At 40.5% G+C, this 27,958-nt stretch overlaps 2 protein-coding genes across 16 annotated transcripts in view; one reads left to right on the forward strand and one right to left on the reverse strand.

Annotated features, from left to right (window-relative positions):
* Positions 1-2,882: 2,882 nt before the first annotated feature.
* On the forward strand, positions 2,883-3,635 carry LOC27209414 (S-phase kinase-associated protein 1). Its single transcript, XM_016184849.3, has 2 exons — positions 2,883-2,948; positions 3,013-3,635. Exon 2 carries the CDS (start codon positions 3,024-3,026, stop codon positions 3,450-3,452), a length of 429 nt encoding a protein of 142 aa, XP_016030263.1. The 5' UTR covers positions 2,883-2,948; positions 3,013-3,023; the 3' UTR covers positions 3,453-3,635.
* Positions 3,636-3,685: 50 nt separating this feature from the next.
* LOC6736659 (protein nutcracker) overlaps positions 3,686-27,958 on the reverse strand; it is a 91,251-nt gene continuing 66,978 nt past the window's right edge. For 7 of the 15 annotated variants that reach the window (XM_044922967.1, XM_016170279.3, XM_016170289.3 and 4 more), the window contains 7 exons: positions 12,343-12,573; positions 11,623-11,868; positions 10,926-11,292; positions 10,332-10,361; positions 7,501-7,853; positions 7,059-7,335; positions 3,686-6,254 (listed from right to left, as the gene is read on the reverse strand). In XM_044922967.1, coding sequence (XP_044778902.1) covers positions 6,239-6,254; positions 7,059-7,335; positions 7,501-7,853; positions 10,332-10,361; positions 10,926-11,292; positions 11,623-11,868; positions 12,343-12,573 — 1,520 coding nt within the window. In that variant the 3' untranslated portion in view covers positions 3,686-6,238. The remainder of the gene's footprint in view (positions 6,255-7,058; positions 7,336-7,500; positions 7,854-10,331; positions 10,362-10,925; positions 11,293-11,622; positions 11,869-12,342; positions 12,574-27,958) is intronic. The other 8 variants (XM_016170286.3, XM_016170288.3, XM_016170278.3 and 5 more) reach the window with 4 other exon arrangements.

The following is a 27,958-nucleotide window of genomic DNA, read 5'->3' on the forward strand; positions in this document are numbered from 1 at the left end:
GCCATAAATCAACGCCGGACAAACGAAAGTAAAGTGTGCAATGTAATTACAAATTAAAAGCATTGGCAGCCAAATGGCCAAGTCGCTGGAACAAAAAACCATGTTGCAGCGGCGCAAAAACGGGCAAAAGACTATTGGCGACATTGCGAGGCGATTTAATGAAAAGCGCGGCCATTGGGAAATGAATTTTGAAATTATATAAAATGGCAAAAAATTAGAAAACGAGGGGGAAAACAAATCAAAAACTGAAACGTTGAGAGGGAGTAAAAAGAAAATTAAAGTCACGGTTTCCAGCGTGTAAAGTGTGCTGATGTTGCTGTTGCAGTTGCACTGATGCTGCTGCTGGTGCCGCACTGCCGTTGCTGTTGTTGCATGTGCCAGCGACACTTGCAGCGGTGGCAACTGAAGCAGCAGCAACAACAATCAGCCAAAACAGTAGAATGTAAATGTCTTTCTGGTCAGGATCGTTGTTATTTTGCGGCCGCTACAGTTGGTGCCACAAAATCCAAATTGCTTGGCAGCCATCGACAAACAGCAAACAAAAGCAACGGACCAGCAACCTGCAACCTGCAAGTTGCTAGTTGCAACTGCCTCATCAATTGATTAAATTTGCAACTGCACACAGATCGTCGTCGATGCCTTTCACTTAACAGTGCACGATTTTTATTTATTTAGATTTAGATTTAATTTCGGCTCAGCCCGATGCCATCTCTCTTTCCAGTAATTTGTTCGCCAGGAAAAATGCCATTAAAATTGGCCATTAAACGAAAATATGTGAATGGCATATAAATAATTTATAAGCTGCTACGATTTTTCATATGTTATGTCTTTAGTAGCTTCCAATTTAGATTTAAGACAAAAAACGCATCCAAACGCAATTGAAATGTTTGGGGTAACACTGCGGGAAATCTACAAACAATAAGCATGTTTTGTTTTTGGCCAAAAATGGCCAGAGCATGGAGTTTGCGGCCAGGAGCATAGAGCCAGATAAAATCTATCCGGCATTTGTTGGCCGCCCGGCCACCAACAAAGTCGTCGCCATTGTTGGCAAACGGCAGTCAGGTGTTGCTTTTATTGTTTTACAATCACCACCAAGCCACCAAGAGCCAACAAAGGAGACAAGACAAGAGGAGCCTCCTCATCGATATTGGCCAACTTTCACAAACAAATCTCGGCGCAAAGTCGAGCCATAAAAGCCACAACACAATTCAAATAAAATGAAAATAGAATCAAATAAACTTTTCTCTGCCGGGCCGGCCGAACAAAAGGCCACAGTGAAAAATGTATACATATAAATAAAAAAAAACAAAAGATGCAAAACTAAAAGAAAAGAAAAACGGCAAGCTGTAAACTGCAAACTGCCAGTCGGGTCATAAAGAAAGCCCAGGGACAAACGGGCGACTTCCACGGAGTCGCGAACCTGGCCAACAGGCCAAATGCAAATTTCCTACGTCTTCCAAAAGAAAATAACAAATAACGAAAAACAAAAAAAAAGCCCGAAATGCAGGCAGGCTGACCCAAAACAATGGACTGCACTGTAAGGCACATCGATGCTGAAGTGTTAACCGATTGTCCAGATACGCGAGGATTGATAGTGCTCGCCAAACTGCTCCAGGACAACTGATAGGCCTGCTGATATTTCCGAAAGGAATGGATCTCTTCATTACCCTTCGATCGCCGGGTGTTTATGGGATTATTTCCTCCAGGCTCTCGGACTTTTCCTGGTTTTCCCACACACACGTGAACCTGGCTAATTGGCAAATGGAAAGCTGCTCGAGTCTTTCCGCCGTCTGCCCCATTTTAAGAACCTGCAACGTGCTCCCCCAACAGCAAGAACATCACCTCTAACTGCCCATCAAATAAATCAGCAGCAAGACGCACATGCAAACACGTCGGCTTTTACACCCGGCGAAAAACTAGTTATGAAAAATAAATAAATGTTTGAAGTGAACAAAATGTAGAACAAATTAAATAAATTGAAATATATTTAACATACCTAAAAATGTTTCAAAATTCGTTAAAGTATAATTACTAGTTGGTAAAACATCCATAAATGGAAAATCAAATCCCAGACCAATAAACTTGAAAGTAAAACGAAAAGTCCACAGTGTAGCCATATTCCATCGCCGTATGCCGGCACCAGTTGACGGTGTCCAATTTGCTTTTTTGGCCATCTCAGTTATCAGAGTGCGCGTTTTAATGAGTTCGAGTACGTTTTATGAGCGAAAAACTCTTGAGAAATCGGAGGAACCGCAACGCACCAAAGTGGAATGCACACAAAAATGTTAGAATCTCGCCGCGGCGATAAAACTTTCGCGAGCAAAGAGCCTCGGTTGAAAAAGGCCCAGGCACTCGACTCGAAAGATCTCCAGAGCTCATCATAATCAACCGGGATGGCAATGGCATGATGGTCTTATGATGATTGTGATTGGTGTCGCCTCACCTGAGGCCCTTCACCTCCTCGCCCTGCTTCTCACCTGGTGGCTTACTTGGTGTTTTTTCTGGTCTGGCACGTACGCAGATGCCTCGAGATGCTAAGATACTGAGATACACAAAACCACCGGAGGTACGTGGCATGTGAAATATGTGCAGAACGGCCGAGGAAAACGCAATGGAATTCATGAATGAATGCCATCTGTTTTGACTAAACGGAATATGAATGAAACGGGGGAAATTCGCACAAGAGCTTAAGCGGATTTCCCGGAAAATCTGTGGGAAATGGGAAAGTACATTGATCCACAAAAGTAGACAAGCGGTTTATGTATGGACCTAAGCGGCTCGTGAAGCATATTTTTAGGCGGTCACCAAAGAAACGGAATCTTTAAGATGTTAAAAAAAATTAAAGATTCTCTTATTTATGCCATAGCTTGTAACAAAAAAAAAAATAGATACAAAAATTGTTGTAGACTTTTTTCCTAAACTTAGTTGGCAATTTCTACTAGTCAAAGGTATAATTAGTAATTTAACAATATCAGCAAGCATACAAAATTATTTTTCAAACTCATTTTTTAGCACTTATCAAAATGTCGACCTCTTCCTCAGAAGTGATTCAACTTCAGACCAACGATGGCGTCATTCATACAGTGGACATTCGCTTTGCTCTACAGATATGCCCCGTGCGCAATATAATAATGCAGGAGAGACAGAAAAATTTGTACACCGATGATGTTATCCCACTACCGAGAGTCGATGCCAAAAACCTTAGATTTATAATCAAATGGTGGACATCTGTGCAGGACCTAGAGGAAAATCTTCCCAGGATGGGCAAAGGAAAACTTATACAGTTGCTGACGGAGGAAAATGCCAACCATCAGTTTCTATTGCAAATCATCCTTGCCGCCAACTATCTGCAGATGGATAATTTGTTGCTGATCACCACAAATCTCCTGGCGGAAGCTTTAAATGAATGTAAATGTGTCGAGGAGATACGTAAGAAGTTTCTTTCGAATTAAGTTTAAAATCATCGATGACTAAAACACATTTAGCTAAATTAAGGAAATCGCATTCAGAAATGTGTAAATGGTGTAACAAATTATAATGTTATTTATTTATAAATTTAATGCATTCCATCCTGGCGTAAATGATGACTTAATGTACAAATTTACTTTGTTTGCTGAAATAAAAATTATATGTTTCAATCAAACGAATGTGCGTTCATTAACTGTAAACAAAACCACTTTAAAAGTTTTGTAAGTAATTAAATCTTTATTAAATCTCAATTTGTCGGTGATTATTATTCATTATTTTTCTGTTTTTCTGTTGCTTGTGTTCTCTGCATTTTATTTGCCAAAACTCTCGCTACACTTATTCCTCTACTGTACTTAACTTCTTTACTTTTCGCATTTTCAAATTTTCACAACTTTTCTGTGGTTTTTTTCTTACTTCGGCCTGGGCCCAAAAACTCTTTCTCTCCAATCGCTCATGGTGTTCTTAGTTATTGCTATAGATCTTTTGGTTTTATTCGTATTTACTTTTGTTTCTGCAACTGCAGAACTTGGCAAAGATGTGTCGAAAAATAGGGAGTAGGAAGAACCAATGGCAGAAGAACGAAAACTGGTGGGGATCGAGGAGGAAAGGCCCTGCTGTAATACGAAAGTCGGTTCTAGATAGCTCGACTATGGCATACCGCGTATATCGCATGCATATTGCTCGGGGAGTTCGAAGGGGTCGAAACCGACGACGCCTCTGGCTCTTCTGCTCTAATTCTTGTGTATCGTACACTATAAATCGCTCCATAGAAAAAGTGTAAACTATGCTATCCCATATTGATAGAGTTGTATAGCTTCAGCTTCGGCTGCTTCCTCTCATATAAATAGGTGTATACATAAATGAATATATACATATATATTCGGCCTTTGTATAGTCATTAAATATGTATAATTTATTTATTTCGTTTTATATATATTTGTTTATATGTATATATGCAATTTATATTGCTTAACTTTGACAATGCAACGCTTTGAAGCAAGAGGCAGACATAGAGAGAGATTCAGATTCAGATTCGGATTGAAACGAAGGACTGCCATAGTTTCGATTCCGTGGATTATCCAAAACCGAAAACATTACAAGTCTCCTGCTGTTCGGCTTAGAAGTGTTAAACTTGCAAAGGAAGCGCCACTTTATCAATAAACTAATGTCCACGGGCTTATCCCTTAATCGGGTGTATTCGAAATAAGTTGCTTGTTTAATTTATATGCTGTGTCTGTATTTGTATCTGTATCTTACTAAGTGTCCTTTGAAACGGAGTTCATTACGTTACGTTACGTTTTAGTTTAACTTTAGTTTACTTTTACATTTACTTTACGTCTTTTAAGTTTAGATATTCACGAGCACGCGCGAGCATTTCAATTTGCATTTGCCTCAAAATTTACAATTTTTTGCTTTTGCTTTTGTTTTGTTTTTTTTCTTCTTTTTGTTTTGGAAATTTTCCATATTTTCGTCTCGATTAAGTTTACTATGTGGAATGCTTGAGTAAAAGTTTCAGTTTCGCTTTTCCCTGCTTTTACAAAATAAATATTCTTCATGATGTTGTTCCATCTGGTTCCGAACTCTGTACTCTGTCTCTAAAAAGTTTTAGGTTACGTGACTTACGTCTTAAGTTGAAATTTTTCTGCTACTTGTTCTCCTCACTAAAAAACTTCGTTCTGGGTCCAACTTGCTTCAGTTTATTTTTCCTGATATTTTGTTGCCATTTATTATTAGAGTTTTATATACGTTTGGGTATTTTTTACTACCCGTACCATTCTGTTTCAGCTTGAGCATTCTTTTTTCTGCATTTTGGGTTTCCTTCCTATCTCTCCACGATAAGTTTTAGATTTGCAAATTTTCTTTGGCGATATGTATGTACATGTTTGAAGACAATCGAGAATGAAACTTAGGAAAAAAATTAAAACAACAAAATTATCTTTCGTAAACATGTCTTTCGAAAAATTAGAATTTATTTTTCCGTATTATCTCGCATATGTGGTAGTTCTAAGTTTAATGTGTTGTTTTTTGTTTACGTTTAAGCTTTTTACAATAATATAGGTATTTTAATTGTAAAACATAATTTTTCGTTTAGAATTGTTTGTTTTGTGGTATTTTTTTTTTGTTTTGTATTGTTTAGTTGGCTTAATTCAAAAATTAAAAATTTATGGAAAGCAACAGTAAGTGTAAATTAATGCCTAAGCTTTAATGAATTTTTCTCAGCCATTTTTCTTTAATGTAAATATTTAATCAAATATCATTTAGTGTTTCTCCTTGTTATTTAATCGTTTAATTTTATATAATATAATACATAATTGCCTTGACTCAAAAAGCGACTTAACATTTCTACAAAAGACGAATTGATATTTTGATTTGCGTTGTGAAATTGGCATGAATATCGAAAGGAATTTATTTACACACAATTAACAAATAAAGAAGGTGAAACAAAGAACTTAAAATTAGAAAACCGAGCGGCACTCTCGCTATGATCAACAGAAATCTTAAATTATCAATTATGTTCTTGAATGTGGCCCTTCCATCTTCATTTTCGCTTTCTCATGTTTCCTTCCTCTTTTTTTGTGATTTTTTTCATTTTTTAATTTTTTGCATTTCTATGCTTGCTTTTTTTTGCGTTGAAAGTTTCCTTCGTTTTTAGTTTGCTGGCTTAATTTTTTGCTTTTAAACATTTGTTGACAATTTTATGCTGCATGAAATACAATTGCTGCTTCGGTTGCTGTTGTAATTTGCTGGAAAGTTGCTGCCATTGCAATCGTCATGGCCTATGGAATCTGCAAGAGAAAGTTTTGATTAGTTTTTGTTTTTAGCCCATTCCTGGAAATAGAATTAAATGCGACTGAAGTTTAAATGGCGTGTGGCAGGTCGCTTAGCTCTTTAAACATAAAGTGCAACTGGCCATTGGCAGCGCACAAAATCCAAAAGCCATTACACACTCTTCCCCAGAACAAAGCACAAAGTAGAAAAAGAAAACCTGCAAAAAATGCAATGGAAATATAAATGGAAAAACGTTGCCGCCACCGAATCCTTTGTGACTGCATATCGCCAAAACACATTTGTAAGGGACTCGACTCGGTGACTGCTGGCCGAAACTGCACGTGACACTTCACTGGCCATTGGCATTGGCAATTTTTTGCTTGGCTCACTTTTTGGCCATTCGATTTGGCCGCAAGGACACGCCCGCTACATAATTCAGGGGCCTGTACACTGCTATGTCTCAATTGCGAGATTGCTTTGGCCCCGGAACTTAGCCGTCCAACCAGCCACAGACGACCTCAACCACCCACCCACGGGAGCAATTTGCAAAACCAGTTACACACAGAGCTTGTCCTTGGCCACCGATGCGCGAAATACCCTGGCAAAGTCAATTACTCTACATCAGGCTGTCTAATTATTTCGAAAAGCTACTAAACTAATATGGACATTTTGTTAAATTTGGAAAAGAAATATATCTTCAAAAGCAACTAGTTGGTTCTAGCCATATTAATAACATTTATGTCCTGTCCTGACAATTCTAAACTATTTTCCCTAAAAGCTATTTACTCTCCCAAAATTCTAGCCGGATTGCAGTTGCATACCTCGTCAAATGCCGACTGCCCTCGTGGACGGCCATTTCGGAGGACTTGAACTCGTTCAGCTCCTTGCGAATGGCGGCCTTGTCCTTTGGCGTCAGTCTTGTCCACGGCTTGTCCGCCCGTCGATCGTAGTCGTGGGCCTGCGTGACCTCGATGTAGTCGTTGAACCGGATGATCTTCTTCTCCTTCAGCTCCTCGACGGTCGGCCGAAAGCTGAGTTTGCGCAACAGATACGACTTCTTCTCCTCCTTCTGCTTCTTCTCCTCGGCGGGTGATTGAGCTGCACGGCAAAAATCGAAGAACATTAGGTAAAATCAAATAAATATACTCGATGAAGCTGAATGCCTACTAAAGTCAAGTAGTAGTATGTCAAATCGAATTGATGATTAAATGGTTCGGAAATTCTTGAATTTAGTTCGGCATTCAGCTCCCATTATCTACTCACTTTTCAAGATGTTGCGCTCGACCAGCTCCTCGGCCGTGGGTCGCATGGACAGCCGGCGGATGAGGCGTGCCCCGATCGCCTCCTTGGACTCCTTGAGCTCGTTGTCGTTGACCTGGTGCAGGATGTTGCGGTTGATCAGGTCCTGCTTGTCCGGTCGGAGCTGCAGCTTCAGAGACAGCGACTCCTTGCGGGCCAGTTTGGCCAGCCGGGTGTTGTCGTTGTCCTCGTCCCTGTAGACGATATGGCCATCGCTGTCGTCACTATCGCTGCTGCTTTCGCGTATCACAAATGGCCGGGCGTTCTCCTTGTTCTCCACGGTGCACGGCAATTGGATGTTGAACATTTGCTGCCTGCTGTGGGTTAAGCATCAAAGGAGGCGTCACATTAGGGCACATTAGCATTATGTCATTGGCAGTCGCATTAAACACTACAAACAGACATCGCATCGCATCGCTCACAACACAGCCACAAACAGTAACTACTGGCAACTACAAAACAGCCCATGCATTTCAGTCCTTTCTCCTCTGAGTCCGCTCCCTTCCTCCTTTGCCGCAATCTTGGCCAGGCAATCTGCCAGATTTAGCCAGCTTCTGGCACTCACATGTGCATAAATATCCCTGCATGTGTTAAATTTATTCATCCACGTGCACACAGCACCAGTTATTTCTCTATCATCCACTGGCTACAGTGGCACGCGAAATAGTAGCGAATATTATAAGAATTTTTAATCCCTGTTTTGCATATTTAATCGCACTTAATTGACGCGCTTTTCTGCATATAATTGCATTTGCTATTTTAAATTATAATTTAAGTAATTTGAATATAAAACCCATTATCTTTTTCACATCCACGAGATTAAATTCCTTTCCTATTATTGTAAGCACAAGTGTATCTTGTCTATATGTTTCCTTCTTTCTCCTTTAAGTTTTGTCACCCAGCCGAAAAAAAAAGGGAAAATGTTTTTCCACCTCTTTATTTTCCATTGCTGCTGCGGCAGTTTCATTTCTTTTATATCCATTTCTTTTTTTTGCAAACGGCAAACGGCACGTGGAGTGCACATCTGGCAACCCACACCCACGAAAATAATATGCAAAACACATGCATATATGTACGACGCTCATGTGTTTGACTTTGTACTTAAAGCTGTCGGGGTTTCCGAAGGTTTGGAAAACCCGCCTCGAATGCCATATCCTGTTGGCTGCTTCCGCCGCGCTTTTGGGGCGTTAATGCAAAACACGATTGGATAAAAACTGAACAAAGCCAGGTCTTTCGTGGTACACTCTGTGCGGTCCACGCGGCGCATGAGTGACGCAGGACGGGTACCTTGGGGCACGAAGCACCACATTGTACATAGTTTCCTAGCAACTGTCTGCGAGGAAGTCGACTGAAAGTGCCACACAGGAAGCGTCTATCTCTTGTGAAGATTATAACTTTTTACATGATGGAAGGAAGTATGTTTTTAGCTTATTTCTGATTACACACACTACACTACACACTACACTTTCGTAACGGATACTTTAGAGTAGCCTTTATATTTTATCTCTACGTCCTTTTATATTTTTTAAAGTTTATTTTTTTAAATAACCTCTACAAAGTCACATTTCTTTCCTGACATATCTCCGTCACATTTCAAGCGATTCAACCTCCATCAAAATGGATTCATAGTGCCACATAGCCATAAATTCAACTCGCTCTCACATTTTCCAATAGAAAGATGGATGTACAGATGGTTAGATATTGGAGGGCTCACAACAAGAAAACGCTTTTTACCAGGCACGTTTCGCCGAGCCTCAGTTTCGTTTCCCCGCACTGTGCAGTTTTCTATTTTTCAGATATTTTCCTTTTTATTTGATTTTTGTGCGTTATAGAGTGCAGGAATCGTTGGCCATATCCGTCATGTGAAACGATGGGAGCATTTGAGTGAGGCCTGTCTCTGTCCTGCACTCAATTTGAATTTCAATTTCGAAGCACTGCTTACTACACAGTCAGTCTTTCAGCACACTTGTAGTTTTTATTTCGCCGCTTGAAAACTTAAAGGCAAAGTTTGCCTAATGAAAAAAAACTTGACCTACACACCGCCGGAAAACTCATTTCCTTCTTAGGCGCCCCTCTCCCTCAGCATTTCCTGCTTTGCATATTTCGAATGTGGGAAATATCAAATTAAAACTGGGAGGGCAAATTGTAATTTGAAACAAATTCCTGCTTGAAACGAAACATGCAGGACTCAGAGGAAAATACAGACATTAGTGCCAAAAAGGAACGGGAAAGCAAGTTTTTACGAAAGAAGAACACACACACGTACACGCAGACACACACAGATACAGGGGAAATGGAGAGGACTCGAGTGTTGGTGTTGTTGTGGCGGAAAAATAAAAGAAAAACTCATAAGAGGCAAACAACGAAAATCGCAGCAAAAAGTTAGTAATTTAATAAGAGTACGAATGTGTGGGTGACTGTTCGAGTTTGTGTGTTTGCAAGGGAACTACCAGTGTTGTAAAGTTGTAAAACTTTCACTTTTTATTTACCCAAAAATAAAACAAAAACTTGTTCAAAAATATGGGGAGCTAAGTGTTAGAGTGCAGCAAAGTGCAAGGATACAATGAGAGCAGTTTTTTGTTTTTGTTCTTGTTGGGGAATTATTTTGAAAGGGCTGTGGAGAGTGTTATATACCAGAGTGTGGGAGTAAGGTGTTATATAACGACATTTAAAACATTTAGAAAGAGAGAGAGAGATAGAGAAATGTATGCCATATGAGGGGGTGCACTAAAAGCATTTTTGTTTGGGATTTCATGATTTTCACATTACAAATAAATTAGCTAAAAATTGTTTACCATAGTCTAATCCGTGGTCGTAGTATTGGCCTGATATTTCGTTACATATTTTGTTGTTTTAGTCGAGATAGTAGTAGTAGTAGTAGATATAGAAGTGGATGGGGTTTGTTGTTGATCGACACGCACACACAAACGAATCGAATCGAAATTGTATATGAAATAGAACAAACATAGGTTTTCGGGTGGCAGTCGGGGGAAGGAGAAGAGAACAAATTGTTTTGTTATAGAAAATAGTTTGCGTAACAATAAAAACATAACAAGTACAAAAGGTTTGGAGGGATACTATCTTTTGGTGAGCTTTTCTTCGGTTCATAGTTAACAGTAGGCAAAAAGTTGTGATTATACTAGAGAGACAAACGAAACTCTCTGTGGGAAGTTGAACAAATTTTAGTTGGGTGTTTGAATAAAAAACTACCAAAAAACGTGGGGAACTTGGGGGCAATTAAGGTCGTAACAGGTCAACGGGGAGTTAAGTAAAATGGTTTAAAATTATTCTACTTATAGGGGCAATTAAGCTGCTTATGCTTTCCCAAGGGATATGCTATGTAAATAGCATTTTGCCAGCTTAATTTGGTAATAACATTTAGTACTCACTTGAGCGAATAGTTGTTGCCCGCCGCATCCTGGCGAACGACCAGCGGTCGTTGGTTGGCGGATTGTTGGGCCGCTGCTGCGGCAGCTGCCGCCATCGAGCCAATACCGCCATTGCTGTTTGCCATGGCCGCCGCCGTGGCCGCGCTTCCCGCTCCATGTTCCTGGGTGGGCGTGACCGGCGTGGAGGCGGAAGCGGGCTGCATACCGCCCTTCTTCTTCAGCGCCGACTTGAGAGGAACTGCATTTGGTTTGGGCTCTTTGGCTGGAATTTCCTCGACGCGCTGCGTGTCCATCATGCGCACATGGTTGCCACCATACGGGGCGTACTCATCGTCCGAGTCAAGCTCATCCTGATCGGGATCGTTATCTGTGCGCGGAAAAGTGTGAAATTACTAAGGGTTACACATGTGAAATTTAATGGAATTGGGTTGGGGTCGGGAAAGTTGGAAGGGGCTAGCTATGGGGGTGTTGATATCAATTTTCTGTTAAGACAATTTAATACTCGGAAAGAAAGACTTGTATAATTTTCATAATGAACATTATTAAATCAACTGAATTTCAACCTCCCCAACTAGCATACATTATGAAGTGCGCGATTTTGTTAATGAGCTGAGGGTTGGCTAATCTAGAAAGGGGGTCGGGTTCCCGGGTGGGGGATTTTTGGGTGGGGTTCGGTTCGGGTGGGGGCGGGAATTACCATCGTAGTCGTAGTCCTGCTGATAATCCTGATCGTTGACGGCCCCTGGCCCGTGCGGTCGTCCTGCGATGAGCGTGGGACTCGGAGTGGAGAACATCGGGGGCGGTGGGATCGGTCCGATCTCCGACAGCGGAATCGGCGGCTCCGGCAGTTCGCTGAGCATTACGCCCGGCGGTAGTTTGCCACCCGGATAGGGTGGCGGAGTGCTGCCCGGCGGACCACCCACCATTTTTCCATCTTCGCCATCTGATTAAGATCAATTAAAACATTGGTTCGCAATCGCATTCGAAATTTGGAATTGTTTTTGCAGTTCAGTGGAGAGAGGAGAGGAAGTAGAGTAGATAGAAAAGATGGATAGATATAGAAAGAAAGTCAGATAAGAAAGTGAGTGAGCAGCTCTTCCTCGAGTCTAGCCAATGTGTCTGTGAACGTGTGGATGTGTGCGTGGGTGAGTGACTGTTTAGGTGTGTGCGTGGTGGCTAAGTGTGGGTGAAGTGGGCGATAGGGCAAAGGAAATCTGTTTCATAAGCCGTTTAGATCAGAGAGGCAAGCTTAGAAAGTAACTAGCGATGTGTATTGAAATCTAAACTAATATACTTTGTATATAAGATTACTAAATCATTATGTAATTTCTTTAAATTCCTTTGCCCTTTTGCGCCCGATGCCTTATTATCTAATGACTGGAAAAGCGGTTTTCAAGGCTGCTTCTGATGCACTTACACATGTGCTCGTTGTGGTAGCAGATGTTGACCCCGCGACGGGTCAGCTTATTGGCGCCGGCGAGCGTGTTGGGCCGCTCCATCTTGCCACTCCCGTCCACCTGGTGATGGCCACCGCCTCCGGGGGGCGGCAGCATCGATCCCTGGCAGGTGGGCTGCTCGATGTTGGGCGTGGATATTGTGCCATTGCCTCCGTGTTGTTGTTGTGCATCAGTCTTGTCTTTTCTTGGTTCTGCAAAAATACAAGATAAGAGAAAGGGCCAAATGAGTGGGGGGAGCGCACTAATTTATGGTTTAAAGTAGCCCACACAATCCACTTGGCAGCTGATATACGTATGCATGTGTGTGCACTTGACAAGCTTTTACTTTAATTGTCGTGTGTGCTGGTCAGAGGCTTTTGGTCCGTGGGTCGCCGCTTGGCGGTGAGTCCTTTGGGCAGTCGGAAAATTGCCTGGCGGACAGCTGCCCGTGCAACCACTTCACTGGCCACAAAGCTCTCTTATGCACCGAGAGAAGAAGTGCAATATTAACTTTCTCATTTAAAACTAGTTTGCACTTTTCCTCCTTTGTTAATATTGGAAGAAGACCTCTTTTCTGCCAGTGCACACATGTCCCTGCACTCTTTTTCCCCCGCTTCTGTTCACTTTCTCCGTGCTGGAGTGTAATATTTTTAATTGTTGTTAAAGGCTTAAGCGCTGCCAACTCTGCCGGGTCAAATTGTGGCAAGGACTTTGGTCCTTTACCGGGCTGACATGGCGGATGCGCATTATTTCCTCGTTAAATTTAAGTGAAAGGTAAAGAGAAAGTGATATATGTGGGCGAAACAAGCCTCAAACCGACCGGAAATTGCCCGAGTCCCAAGTTTCTCGTACCACTTTATTTTTAGAAATTATCCCACCACAAGAAGCGAGGAAAATATCTTATTTTCGTACTATTAGCGCAAAGATCACGCAATTAAAATTCCAACCTTAATAGACACCCAAAGAAGATCGCTTACAGAAGCAATTAAGGAGAAATTCCAAATACGTTCCGCTGATCGGATGACAGACAGCCAAAGAAGAGTCGTCGAAAAACCTGCGCAATTCCCACACAAAAATATATATATTGATGGTCTAAACAGTGATGAAAATATCGCTCACACGGCCATCTCACGATTAATTGGCGGTTCAGACTAGCAAATTAATTTCCATTTTTCAACAAGTTGCGTGGCATAAACAAGCCGCGGCAGTGAATAATCCATTGAATATTAAATGCAAATGTGCAAAGAAAAATTCGGATTGCATACCAGCTGGGTTAATCGCACGCAAATAAATATCAAAGCGGCTGTAAATACGCAGCACAAATTGCCCGGGGGCGGAAATACTATATGGTCCACACAGGAGGCGTGGCAATCGTCAGCACCTCGGCAAACTATTCGAAACAGATACGAATTCCACTGGCAGATTGCCAGCCTCCGAAAGACTTGACGTGTTTGCCTAAATATGTTTTTAAACAAAGAGTATTTTTCTCGTTTCGTTTTTTGTTTGACGCGCTGAAGTAATGAAATTATTTTTCGCATCAAGTTCAAAACAGCCAGAGAAAAGTGAAAAGTAAAAATCTGATGGCTGTCCAAAAGAAAAACCGCAAAAGAAAATTCCTTGACTTTGACATAGGTGAAAAAGTCGCTAAACGATGAATTATCCAATTGCAAATCTTATTATTGAGCAAAGGAATTTGAAGCCTGTCGAATGGCTGACTGCTGATGAAATAGCCTTGACTTTGACATAGGTGAAAATGTTGTATATTGCACACTAAATAAAGCGGTAATGTATACAAATTCGAAACTAATATAAGCAAAATGAAACCAATTAAAATTCAGTATCAATTATGCAAATTGAGATAAAATGTTCTGGCTCTCGGTCATTTATCAATTAGAGCTGACAGCCTGAAATGCAAACACAATGTGAGGGTCTTAAATTAGCTGGATATCTTTTGGATTTATATCTGATGAAAGCACACCCACACACCTCATTCATACACAGAAAGAATTGGGAATCTTGAAAATATTCGACTTGAACCGGACTGGAATATTATTATTTAAAATCGTGAACAAATAAGACATAACATTTATTTGCACAGTGCATGGACCTTTGAATCCCCGGCTGTCCTTTGTAATCATTCGGGAAAAGTCATCAAGTAAAGTTTTCCCCCGCTTTTCGCTCGTTCTCTAGTTTCCATTTCCATCCGAATGCTTCTCCATATCAGAACATCTCTTGTGCTCCCTGTCTGAGGAACAATGTGCACACTAATGACATTAATTAAGCAGAAAGTTTGGCCTCTAATTAGCAAACACACAAACAAACAGACGAACACGATGCGGCCAAACGCAAACATGGCCAAAATCATTATCGCCAGATCCCCGCCTCCAAGTTCCCAACACTTAAAACAAAACTCTAATCAATTACCCCAAGAAGTCGGCCCTACAATTACAAATGAGCGAATTTCGGGGATGAGGACACCGCACACAGCAGACAGTCTGCTTTTTGGTAATTAATGCATAAAGTGTTGCCTTAATTTCAGACAAGTTAACATTTCGCTTACATTATTCCGCACGTTGTTAATTATTTAAAAATCATGTCAAATGCGATTCTCGAAAACATTTCAAAGGGCAAGTTAATTAAAGTTTGCCAGCCGCAATATGATTTCCTCGCACGCAGCAAACAAAGTTTATGTTTGTGTGGGCGACACAGTGACGTCACGCGGGATTTGGATTCATGTTAAACGTAATGCCGAGATTTATTTATAATTCAGTCCACCCTACGTGAAAATCGACGGAAAAAACACAGACAGTGAAGCATTCGTTATGCAGCAACTAATTGCGCGGCCACCCATACAATCGCATAAGAGCAGACACACAGGGAGAATTTATGTAGTTTAAACCCTTCAAAATTATTTAAAAAATTACGTAAGTATATATCCATAAATGCTACATCAATTTCCTTAAATACTTTCCCAAATTAAAACTTATTTTAAGTTCATTGCTTTAACTTTTGATGCATAACCTGTTTAAAGAGTGCTTTTTTTTTGGCTCCCACTCAACAAATCAACGCGTAAAGGGGCAAAAGTTGGGTATGGCAGTCGAGGGCCCACTGTGACTGCAGGCAATGTGTGGATATTTGATAAATAAGCAATGAGCGTTGTGTATTTGCGGTGGCAAGTGGAGAAAAGTGAGGAAGTAGCCCTGGGAATGCTGCAAAAAAAAGCCACACTCAGCAAATTTTCATAGCTCCTTTTCAGTTTTTGCATGTATGCAGAGACTGAGTTTGAGGACAATTGGGAAATATACGAGAACATGTTAGTTGGGGAACGATCGGATGACGAGGGACGCAGATATGTGGGCATCCTTTGGAGATTGACAGGCCCAGGGAAAGCTTGACGTCACAACGAAATTACATTACTCATACGCCATGTGCCCATGAGCAGCAGCAGCAGAAAGAGCAGCTGTTGGGGGTTAGAAATGGGCGAATATCAGGCAACAACACGTGCATTTGACTCAGCTATGGGAGAAAATTTATATGCGCCACTCTGAAAACGGAATCTTGGCCTCCAAAACTGCTAGAATTACAAAACTGCATCACGTATACGCCCCGTGCTGCACGGCAAACAACTTGGCAATTACAAGTCACAGAATCTCACACCCCCGCCCATTTGCAGCGGCTGTGCAGGCATTAAATCAACACTCTGTCACAATTCATTAAATTTAATTAATGCACCCACCTCGCTCTCGTTAGTTCAATGAGAATCAGCGAAAAGAAAGAGTGATTTGTATTTAAATATATATGATTTGTATTCATATGGTCATATTCACAGAAGTATCAACCAAGAAAAAGCATTTAAAGTTACACTCTTTGAGTTAAATTGAAGACTTCAAATTCAATGTCTAACTATTCGTGCGTCGAGTTTGCGATATTACACGAATTTTCACCTTGTCGTAGGAAAATTCCCCTTTCATTCTGTGTTTTTGACATGTAAAGCTCTTTTGCAAGTACCCTTTTGCCTGTTAACTCGTTGCAATTCACCATTTTCTATGTGCCATTCGTCTTTTCACAGTTTTTTCGTGTTTGTCGAAGCGAAAAACATTTTCCACTCGAACAAGTGCACTTGACAATGGCAAATTTTATTGAATGTAAAGCAGCGCAGTCTGCGTAAAAGGGTTTGCCTGGGATAACTCTAAGAAAAATTGTGAAGTTGAGCAAATAAACTATATCAAATTGGGGTTGAATAGCCCGTTTGATTTTATTTATGCCCTTTCACCTCTGCTAAGCTGTTGCTTCGCAGCTAAGTGCATATATATATATATACATACCTTCCATTAGCTGGCGCATAAATTCGGGGCACTTAGGCCACATTTTACCCAAAAGTAGATGAACTTTGCCCTTTTCTTCGTTGTTTACTTTCAATATTCTACTCACGACGAGTGGAGGACTTAAAAAAATAAAGAAATACCCTGCATACCAAAGCATTTGCACCCCGCGGTCGCCGACGACACATTGGCCCACAATTCGTTGGCCGAGATTGAAATGCGTTTGGCATTTAACAGGTTAATGCAAAAATAAACACATCAAACAGCAGGCTGAAAGGCACGGAGCAGCTCAAATACCTGAGCGAACAATTAAAAGTTTTACGATCCAAAGTAAACAAAACAATGCAGCAGCGCCAAATTAAAAGGCGATTAAAAATAAATTAAGTTTACCCGGGCGATTGTTATAAGCCAAATGGCAAACGCAGCGGGACGAGATGTAACATTTAAGTTGAATAATGTTTGAGTTTTTCACTTTTGCACCAGCACAACACCCACCCACCCGGCAGCAAATTCCTCACCTCCCATCGAAATGTACACAAAGGTGAAGGTCGAATGCCGCAAAGGCATAACCATCAGTCCATCCACAATTTTCGGCCCATGAGAAGCATTTCTTTACTTTTTGTTCGCTTCCCCATTAACGAAATTTCTTTGCCAAAGATTTGTCATCGCAATGAAAATAATGAAATAAAACTCGGCGGTGACGATTGATGGTCAATTCAAGTGGGTGGAATCCGACAAAATGCTATCGGCTTTAGCGGATGCTTAGAAAACAGACAAATCTATTTATTTTCATTAAATAAATTCGTTTATATATAGAACTGTTTATTTGCATTCTTGCGAGTGGCGGATGCTGTTGGCTTTAAATTTTATTACGTAATTTTTTTATGATTTTAAAAATCTGATATATCTGTCGGCACAACTTCCACCCATTTAAGCATTTATAAAATTTCCAATTAAAAGTTAAATTTTGTGCAAATGGAAACCAAAGTCAGTGGTATATTCCAATTAAACGGGAATACCCGTTTCTCGATGAGGACTTTTGTGCCCAGCCCAATCTCTAATTGGAATTCTGTGTTTTCTCACCCACAATTTCTCCGCTTTCTCCGCCGCTTTATGCCATTTGCCGTTGCCTACTTTTCTGGGCGCATCTATAAAATTTACACCGCAGTGGCGCGCGTGTGTGTGGGCTGGAAAAGTGGGCGTGGCAATGTGGGAGCAGGGACTGCTGTCCATGTGTCGAGTGTGCGGCTCGTAAAGTTTCCGCTTTTTCCCCGCACTTGTTGTAGTCTTTGATTATGTTGGAAAACCGCAGTTCAAGTTGAACCGCCGACCTTTCCCCATTTGCAGTTTCGAACTTGGTTCACCAACTTTGGCATAACTTTTTTCCGACTCGATTCTCGTTTCTGACTCGCCACGTTGTTGACTTTTATTTTTATGGCATTATTTTGTTCCCTCGACCAATTCCTTATGCGGGCTGTGCTGTCGAAACGGTTTTTCATCAACTTTCGGGTGGATTTTCCATGCTTTTCCTCGGCCTATCCCTGCGCCTCAGTTGTCGGGGTCGTTTTCGAGTTCAGGAAAAATTAAATGTTATTTATGCTTTCTCGTTCTGTTACCAGCCTCGTTTTTTACGATATGCAACAATTTCTTCCTCGAGCCGCCATAAATCAGGCAAAGAGAGAGAGATTTACGCACCTTCTAGTGTCCGACCTTTTAAATGAATTTATTTAATACTCGCTAGGCTCTTCGCTGCTCATTTGTTTTCATTTTTATACACGACATTTATTTTTATTTTCTCCCCCTGCATAACTGTGTGCTGATTTCATCTATCGAATTAAGAAAGTATCAGCTGAAATTTTGTTGCTGCCGCCTCATAAATCTGTTGCGTTATATAGTCTACATGCTTATATATTCCGTTCGGATTGAAAATAAAAATGTATAGGAATTTAAAAGCGACAATGCGACATTAATTTCTGGGCATCATTAAACAAAACACCGCCGACAAGTTCTCTCGGCCAAATCAAAGAAAATAGGATATAGAAATTGCAGCGAGCGTCAACTGTCATTAAATCTTAATGTATAACCATCATCATCATTTGCGTCCCAGCCGAAGAATATTTGACACTTGCTTGTCAGACGTGAGCCAAACTCAATTAAGTGATTTTCTTTGATAAATTATTTCATATATTTCAAGAACCAAAAAAGGTTTCTATGTTTGTTACTAAGCAAATAATAAATATACATTTTTTAGCTAAAGAAAGTGCCGGAAAAAAGGTTTTTCTCACCTCACAAATACAAAATCAACTTGTCACTTGTCAAAGTGACACCATTTAAAGGTAACTCATTAATCAAGCACAGCTGCTTGAACCGAACCCTAAGAGGTTTTCCCAGATTTACCTAGCAAATAACCGGGATTACACACTCAACTCGACACAATCACCTGTCATAGGTCGACCACTTCCATCAAAGAAAACTTCTAGACACGAGCCAAATCGTCCTAACAAGTCCGCAAAGATGGTAAAAAAAATATGGCCCATGTAAAAAGGGGAAACTCATCAAATTGGATTTGTTGTCTGGGGCAACCAATCCACGGGTGTCTGCCACTCATTTTAGCCGATTTCTCGAATGCTTAGACTACGGTTTAAATTTAATGAAAGCCCCTAAACGGCTAAGGGCTAAGACGGGCTGAAAACAAGACAACGGCACTCGGCTGGGGTAAACTAGGCACATTAACGAGCTAGCTGGCAAAGGAAGGAGCCCAAGGGCTTAAATGCCTGTTCTAGGTCTTTTGCACTCTTTTTGGCAAGAGGTTTTGCTGGTTTTCGGATAGAGGTTTCCGGGCTGCACGGTGCGCACGTGGTGCGAGTTGAGTAACAGTAAGCGTCACTTTAACGCTGCCAAACGAGTTTCCCTGGCCCAGGGCCATATTTGCGGACCAAAACTCCAGCCCATACTCGCAGGCAAACAGCCCCCAAAAGCTTTTCACACCCAATTGCTGGAACAACAAAATAACACACAGGCTCAGCTGCTGCAGGAAAAACGCTTAGCCCGGCCAGGAAAAGCGCCCAGCACACAATGAAAATGCTGTGTATGTCTCCTTTTTGCCTGATTTCCCACTTTCCCTTTCGGAAAACTCACCCATATGAGTTTTCCCAGTGTGTGTTTGTGTTTCGTACGTGCTCTGAGCTATTTTTTGTTATGTTTAACGCATACTCCGAATTATGATTACATTCTCCGCTCGGAAAGACAAACTCGTGTGTTAGCAGCTATCACCTACAGTCGAGAGTCTATGAATAGGATCAACTAAAATTGTACAAATTATCAGTTTGAGAAATTCGGCAGTATCAAAGCTTACTTGAAAATTCAAGCTCTTATAATACAAATTTCATTCAATATAATGAAATCAATTAAGCATGTTTATTAAGCTAACAACTCGATTTAGCCTGCCTCAACTGTATTTATTTTTTCCCAGTTCCTATCGAAATTGAGCAGACAAATTGCTTGCTTTCGACAAGTTTCCCAAGACAATGAGCCTTGTTTCTACGCATTTCAACGATTTAGGTAGGTTATTTCATTAAATTTCACAGTTTTCCGTTCCAAGGTAACAAGTTTTACGAGGAATTCCTCTTATGGCACGATTTCTTTTCGTCTATTGTCCCTCCACCTAGGAGTTCTAAATATGGTTAAGGGCGTTGGCTTCAATCAATAGCTGAAGGTCACACGAGGAGCTCACGCTCAGTTTTTCCCTTTTTATTTATTGTAGAGCAAGAACATCACACGAAAAAAAATGATAAGCGCCCTGTTGGGCACATTAATCATACGCCATGTGTTGCGCCTGTCGCAGAGCACTTAGTTTCAGCATTTACCGCTTGAATTATGCATAGGATCGTTCTGCCCTGCAGACTTTACATAGATACATATATAGTATACCGTGGCATCTTGGGCAGTAAATTGCTTTAATTGACAGCGGAAGTGCCCCGAATAAAACATTTTAGCGGCAGGCGTTAGAGCCTTGCAATAAATTAGCCATCACTTTTGGCCAAAAACAGCAGCGGATGCCTACAAGGTCATCACTATGGCGGTGATTTCTTGTTTGTTTTGTTCTCTTTTATTTGCTTGTTTGGACGCGGCTAAAAAGAAATCTGTTGACAAGAACTTGAGCGGCATTTTCGGCCAAAACGACATAATTAAAAAGAAATAATTTACTGCCATTTCCTCTGCTGGCGCTTTAGCAAAGTGAAAGTAATAAACATAAATTAAGGCCCCGGGCAGACCAAGGATTTCCAATTCTCCAGGGCAAGCTGCTGACTACCATGATTGATGGCAGAAAGTGGAACGCAAAGGCTTTGTCTTATGTAAACTCAAGGAGTATTTGGCATCCGAATTGTCATCAGCTGATGCCATCGAGAAATTAATGAAGCCCCACGAAATATGATTGATTGTTATGGGTTTAGAGGGACAATTGTTGATCGCCGGAGCTCATTATGTTTATTATTTTCCCTCCACATCATAGGAAAGCGATTTAAAAGGATATGAGTGAAGCTTAATACAAATTTTCCTATTCGCTTTCAGACAGAAACAAACTACTACTAAGTTAAAGAATTGACCTAAAAAACTCAAACCGGTTGTTTCAAGAATCTGGGAGAATGTAAATATGTATTTATAGCATTCATTTTGTTGTACATATTCCGCCTTTGCCTATTTATTTAAAGTCGTTAAGCGTAGGAAAATAGCAACAAAAATATTTATACTGGCTGCTCGGAATTTAAGCCCGCGAAATAAAACATATGAATTATGTCCGCACATTAAAGAAACAACATTGAAAAATATAAAAAGACAGAATATCCGCGAGCAAAGAGACAACATTTTCTTTCAATGGCGTCAAAGAATTTTCGGCTGAGAATTTTCACCGAAATGAATCACTTCACAGCGCAGAAGAGCCAGTTGAACTAAGAGTATAAATTCCCGCTCAATGAGTCAATGTGTCACATGCAGTCGCCACAATTATAATATTCATTAAGCTCGCAACAGAACCAACACGTTATAAATAAATAAGAGACTGTTGTTCTGGGGCCAAAAATAGAAAAGATACATATCTCTCTCTGTATAGAGAGGAAAAAAAATTCGTATACAGTTCATTAACATGTAAAGATTGCAGCAAATTGCCAACACATTTCGCCTTGCCGAAGGTGAAGTTCATTAAAATTCCGCGTCACTCAAAAAGAATAAAACAAAAAATGCCGAAAAATCTCAGCACAGGCGATTGGGTGAAGGTCGTCCGAGGAATAGTTTGTATCTTTTTTTCCGCCTCCCTTTATTTTTGTTGGACATTTTTGTGGCATCCACATCATGATCTTTATCTTCATCAGAAGCGCCATCATCATCACCATCACCATCACCATCACCATCACCATCATCATCATCATTAGCTTTAGCATTGGACTTAGCATGTGCGGACAACGGCTGGAAATTTGTTTGTCCCGCTCGATTTGTTTGTTTTTCTTGGGCAACTGATGGCGGGGCGTCATCCCAGTTGATGACGTCCAGTCCAGCATTTCATTCTTCATTCTTCCCACCCACAATCTCTACCAGATTTTGACCTAATCTGTATTTTGTTAGCCTGACGCTGCAAATGTGCGGAAATGCGTCGCACAGCCAGCATTTGGGATTTGAGATTTATCTGCGCCGAGCCAAAGTAAATTTTGATTGGCGAATAAATGGAGGAAAATTAATTCGATTGGAATTTCGACAGATAAATAAATCTTTGTTTAAGTGGCTGTTGGGAAACTACAGGAAATGGCGACTACATTGTATATGGCCATGGCAAATTGACAACGTAAATTTATTTACCAAGTGGAAAATGTGTATGAAATATTCAGTTACAGCTAAAATGTATTAAGCTGAATTAACACGGCATACCATTTTTTTTCGGACAAATATTTCATTAAAAATGTATTTCCACAGCAACCGAATGTACTTTTTTTCTGAAATAATCGCAGCCAAGTCCCACGCACGCATTTCCCATTCATTCAAGAAATAAAGCAATTTTCCTGGCCAAATACAATCCACCTTGATCACGCAATCACAACATAATCTGCCAGGCTAATGTGTTCTTATCGCCACTCGGGGTAAATTACAGTGATGTGATGGAAAACCTTTGCACAGTTAAGCAAAGTGCAATCAAGACACAATCAATCAAAGCAAATGGGGAAATAAAATAATACCTGACTAACTCAACTCGGCGCTCTCTCATCCTTAGTTTCCTAATTGAATTCCGAGAACTTTGCCAGGAACGACTTTGATAACAGCTTAATTACTTGATAACCTGAGGACACGGACATGCTGGTCCTGTGGATTTATGTAATTACTTTGTTCGAGATACTTTCCACCAATGGCAGCACATGCGTACATAAATTACCATAAATCAAAAGGAAATATGGCATGCAAAAAATGGGAAGTCAGTTGAGTACGATGATGAGTGGTTAGTTAACCAACGAGCAGGAGCAACTTTCCGGCCAAAAGTCGACGCTTGACAGTCATTAGTCATATAAAGGCGAACAGGCGGGACAGATATGTGGCCTGTCCTGATGTGGGTCCGGATGATAATGATGACAGCCAACACAGCGGCGGCACAAAAAATGTGAAAAGCCAGATAGTCAGGGTCCTCGTTTTGCCGTGACCTCCCATCAAGATCAAGGACTGGCCAAAATCAAAGCCGCAAAAAGCGAACAAGCGAGGCAACTGCATTTTATTGCGGCTAAATTTAACCTTGACAACGAACAAGGCTCGTCCTTAAAACGAGACAAAAGCTTTTCATCTTATAGATTCACTAATATCGAAATTCTTAAAAGCATAGAATATTAAGGCTTCAATTTTAAAATATGGACATACAAAAAAATACTCATAAAATTTTCTGATAATATTAAACATGATAAACATTAATGCTGCATTTGATTAACTTCTTTTTTACAGTGTAAAAGCACACAAAGAAAGTGAACGTTATGCAACAAGAGAATAGAGCCGCAGAACCACGACTAAAAAACTCTTGAAAACCCTAAAAAATAAAGATAAACGAATTCTGTAAAAGGCTTTCCTGCGCTAAGCTTTTTATTATATATTTTTATTTAAAAGCCTATCCTGGGGCTTCCTTTTGTATCTCTACTTTGTTTGGGTGGACGGAGAAGGCAAGCGGATACCTGTGCAAAAGGGTTAATTAAACTTGAGTTACGCCCACGTCCAAGGTGAGCAATAAATTTTATGGCTTCCCCTGTCTGCCTGTCATGCTCCTCTGGCCCGCTCTCTGATTTTCCCAGATTTTTCCTTGCTCAAAGTCCAAAGCTGAAAATCGGCTTCAGCTAGTTTCACTTGAATAAGTGTATTTTCCAACATATTCACTTTGTTATTTACCAATATTTATTTCACTTGTTGTTCTTCTTTAAGCGGCTTTGTGTGCAAAACCCTTTTGACAACTTTGAAGTGGCTCTAGAAAAGCAAATGAAAAAAGGACAATACTAAAGTAGACCCAGCTTGAAGTTGAAAACGGACTGGAAGAGGAGAACCTAGAGAAAGTCCAAAGGAAGTAGAAATTGAGAAGCCGGAAATTACAATTTAAACTAGAGATGTTGCCGTGAGCAAGTTTTTAGGAAATTTAAATATACATTGTCTATTTTGCTCAGAAATTACAAATTTAGCACCAATCTTATAAAGTTGAAACAGTAAGTAATGGAAAAGTACGCTGTCATTCATCTTAATCTCTTAACATATGTTGGAGAATATTTAGAGAATAATAACAGTGATCTATTACAAATGTCATTGTGATGTTTATTCCAAGGTAATTCCGTGACACGATTCACCACTCACTCACATCTCTACTGCTAACCCATACAAAGTCCAGCAAAGGCGTTTGCATTAAAATAAATTACAGAAAGAAGGACGAGAAAGAGGATGTACAGTGTAGTGCCAAGTCATCAGGAGCGAAGAAGGAAATTCTTCTGCAAGGAAGTCCTTAATTTGTTTGCTTCCACCCACTGCAGCGGCGCTTCCTTTCCCCCGCTCTTTCCATTCTTCTCCTCCACAGCACATTTCCATTTGAATTTTTAATTTCGCCACGCCCACATCGTGTGACACTTTGGGCATTAGTTTGACACCGGGGATCCTGCACACTATTCGCAGCCAGGATATGATTCTCTGGCATCTATTTAAGTGAGTGCAAACTTTACCCACCATTACATAACACACAGGGCAAACATTTTGCAAATTTCGAACGAAAGTGAAGGTGAAGGTGGTGAAGGCATGCCAGCAAAAATAGAGAAAAAAAATCAAGGGAAAGCTGTGGTGTTTGGTGGAAAAGGTCCAACCAACCAGCCAACCACGCCTCATGAATTTTCCTCCCGCATTTTGTTTTTCAGCGCGAGCTGGTGAAAATTGTATGCAAAAGCGAAAAACACAGACACCAACAAAATTGCAGTGGAGCGTGGAAAACCTTCGTTCAGCGTTAAGCGTTAGTAAATAAAATTTTCACTGGCATGTGCAACAAAAGGAACAACACACGCGCAGCTAATAGAAGAATTCTATTTCATTTTATTTATGTAGTAGAATTTTCCTCTTATTTTTGGGTGGCTGGCAAGAGCAAACGCATTTCAGCTCGTCTGTTCGTAATGGTCGGAAGTTGATTTTAATTTAAAGATTAGCATTGAATTATTTAACAATCCTGGCAGCAGCAGGAGCAAAAAATTTGAATTATGTGCCATAGAAAATTATTCGGATGGCAGAGTGGAGAACGGAGAATGGTGAAGAAGGCAGCACAAGGACTCCAGGCTCCAACATTGATAAATGCGAGGAAAATTAGTGGTTCGTAGCAGGGTCGTCAGTGCGGTTCGTTTGCTTGATTGTTTGCTCACTTGTTGCCGCCTTTGGATCCTTTGTTCCCACTTCTTAATAATAAAAAAAATTATGTAAAGCCAAGTTTGCGAAATGTGGGTGGGGACAAAGAAAAATAGCAATTTGTGAAATGGCGGGGAAGTTGTTTGCGTAAACAAACAATGGCAATGAGTTCATAGCAGAGAAAAAGAGTAGAGAAAGTACACTTTAAAAGGAATTGACCTCCTTAAATACACAAATCTAAACTGCATGATAACTTTTCATTTGTAATAATGGATTGTCAAAACGGAAAATCTTTTTTCTATTTACTATAAAAATTGCTAATATAAACTAGCCTTGGATTGGCCAACAGCAATTAAGCGCAAAGTGTGCGCTAAAAAAACCGCACAACGTTAAACGAACGAAATGAAACGTCACAGCCAAGAGAATAGTAAACACAACCACAGTGGCACATGCCAAACACACCCACTTTCTCCCCATACACACACACACTCACTTATTCCCCGCACACACACCAACACACCAAAGTGTGCACACATGGAAAGGCAAACAACAATACAAACAGCGAATACGGCAAATTCACGAAACCAGAACGCGACAATTGCGCTTTGTGTTTGCGGAAAAAGGGGGCGGAATAAAGAGGGGTGGGGCGAGAAAAGAGAGGAAAACGGGGCGTGGATTGCTGATGATGGCAGGCGGTTGTCCTTCAACAAAGTTGACCTTGCACTTGCCACTTGCTGCTGCTGCTGCTGGCTCAGTTTTCCTGCGCCGGAAGTTGATTTTTCCCCGCATTCATTTCCCCGTTTATCTCTGTCGCCCCGTTTTCTTTCGCCCTTTTGGGTTTTCCCCTTTTTTTGCGGTGTGCAAGGACGCGGCAGGACCAGATAAACACACACTCACACACACGTACACGCCTCACTGCGCCCACGTGCCGCATTGGAAAGTGCGTGAAAGTTGCCCCATTTCACTGGCGCACTCCAAAATGATTTTTAATTACATATTTTGTGGAATGCAGCAAACAAACCGAATTTGCATTCAATTTTTTGTTCGCGGCTGTAGTTTTTTGGCGCAAAGCCAGCCCACAAATTGTTATGTAAATCATTCGCATGCACACAACAAAAAAATAAATAATACAATATTGCAATATGCATGCATATTATTAACAACACTAATGCAGAAAAAGGAAATCCATGCTGAATTCAAAACTAAATGCTTTTCATTTCCCTAATGTATTTAATTCGAACTGTTTTTTATAGCATTGCAAAACAACGAAACCCAAAAATTTTCAATAACAGTGCTGGCCCAAAAAAGTATGCTACACTTTGTTTTCAATGCCAGCCCGGCCAGAAAGCAATTTTCATTGAAATTGTTAAGCAAATAGTTGCATTGTTTGCTGCAGATATTCCAAATGAAATAGCTGCTCGTACTGCGAAATTCAGGAGATCATAAATAAGCTCACTTCGCTGCCAACCCCAAACAATTTTATTAGATTACTTCGCTCGACATTTTCAGCATTTTCTTGTTTATCTCAGTGCGATGGCACTTTTTCATTTTCTCGTTAAGCGGAAAACTTCTTTCGATAGTTGTCCTCACTTTGTCGTGACAGATAATTGATTACGCTGCCGCATTTCGAATTGATAGCAGCAAGTTTGCGACACTTTTTGATTGATTATAAGTATTTATAGGAAGCGTAAAAAATATATGGATGAAGGAGAATTTTTTAAGTTTACCCACAAATTTTCAATGTTTTTCGCTCGCACTTGAAACTCACCTGGAAATAAACAAGAGTAGATAACAGTTAGTAAAGCGAATTTAATTGTGTTTAGACCTGAAATTATCCTGGCTTGAAATTATACAATTAACTTTTAATTGAGACAATTTAAGCAATTAATTTAATCGCGGCAAGCGCTACTGCATCAGCTTATTTTCATTAAAAGCTCGTCTCCTCTTGGCCACAAAGCACATTTGATGCCTCATTTAATCGGTTTATATCGAGGCCACCCAAATCAGGCCAAAAACTGTCAACAAAGCAGCTTACCACCCACAAATCGTCACCTCATTTCGGGCCAAATCACAAAAAGTTTCAACAAGTCACGCATTCAATTAAAAGCTTCTGCTTGCCTCCCAGTTAAGCAGACTTTTCCTCGTATTTTCCCACACTTTCCACAGCCCACTCCTGATGATGACTCAGTGTTAATGTTTGCGGATTATAACGCGCCCAAGATATATATAAAAAAAAAACAGCTCGCATTTATGCATTTAATTATTAACTCGCTCCCTCTTACGTAATGCTCGCGGAATAATGCGAAAGTTTTCCCCACTTGGGCCAAAAGTTGCAGGCCACATTAGCAATTGCCTCGAGGACTTTTGCAGGCTGCAATTTCTCCTTCGATGG

Source organism: Drosophila simulans, chromosome 3L (genome assembly GCF_016746395.2).
Source record: "Drosophila simulans strain w501 chromosome 3L, Prin_Dsim_3.1, whole genome shotgun sequence".
NCBI classification, from domain to species: domain Eukaryota; kingdom Metazoa; phylum Arthropoda; class Insecta; order Diptera; family Drosophilidae; genus Drosophila; species Drosophila simulans.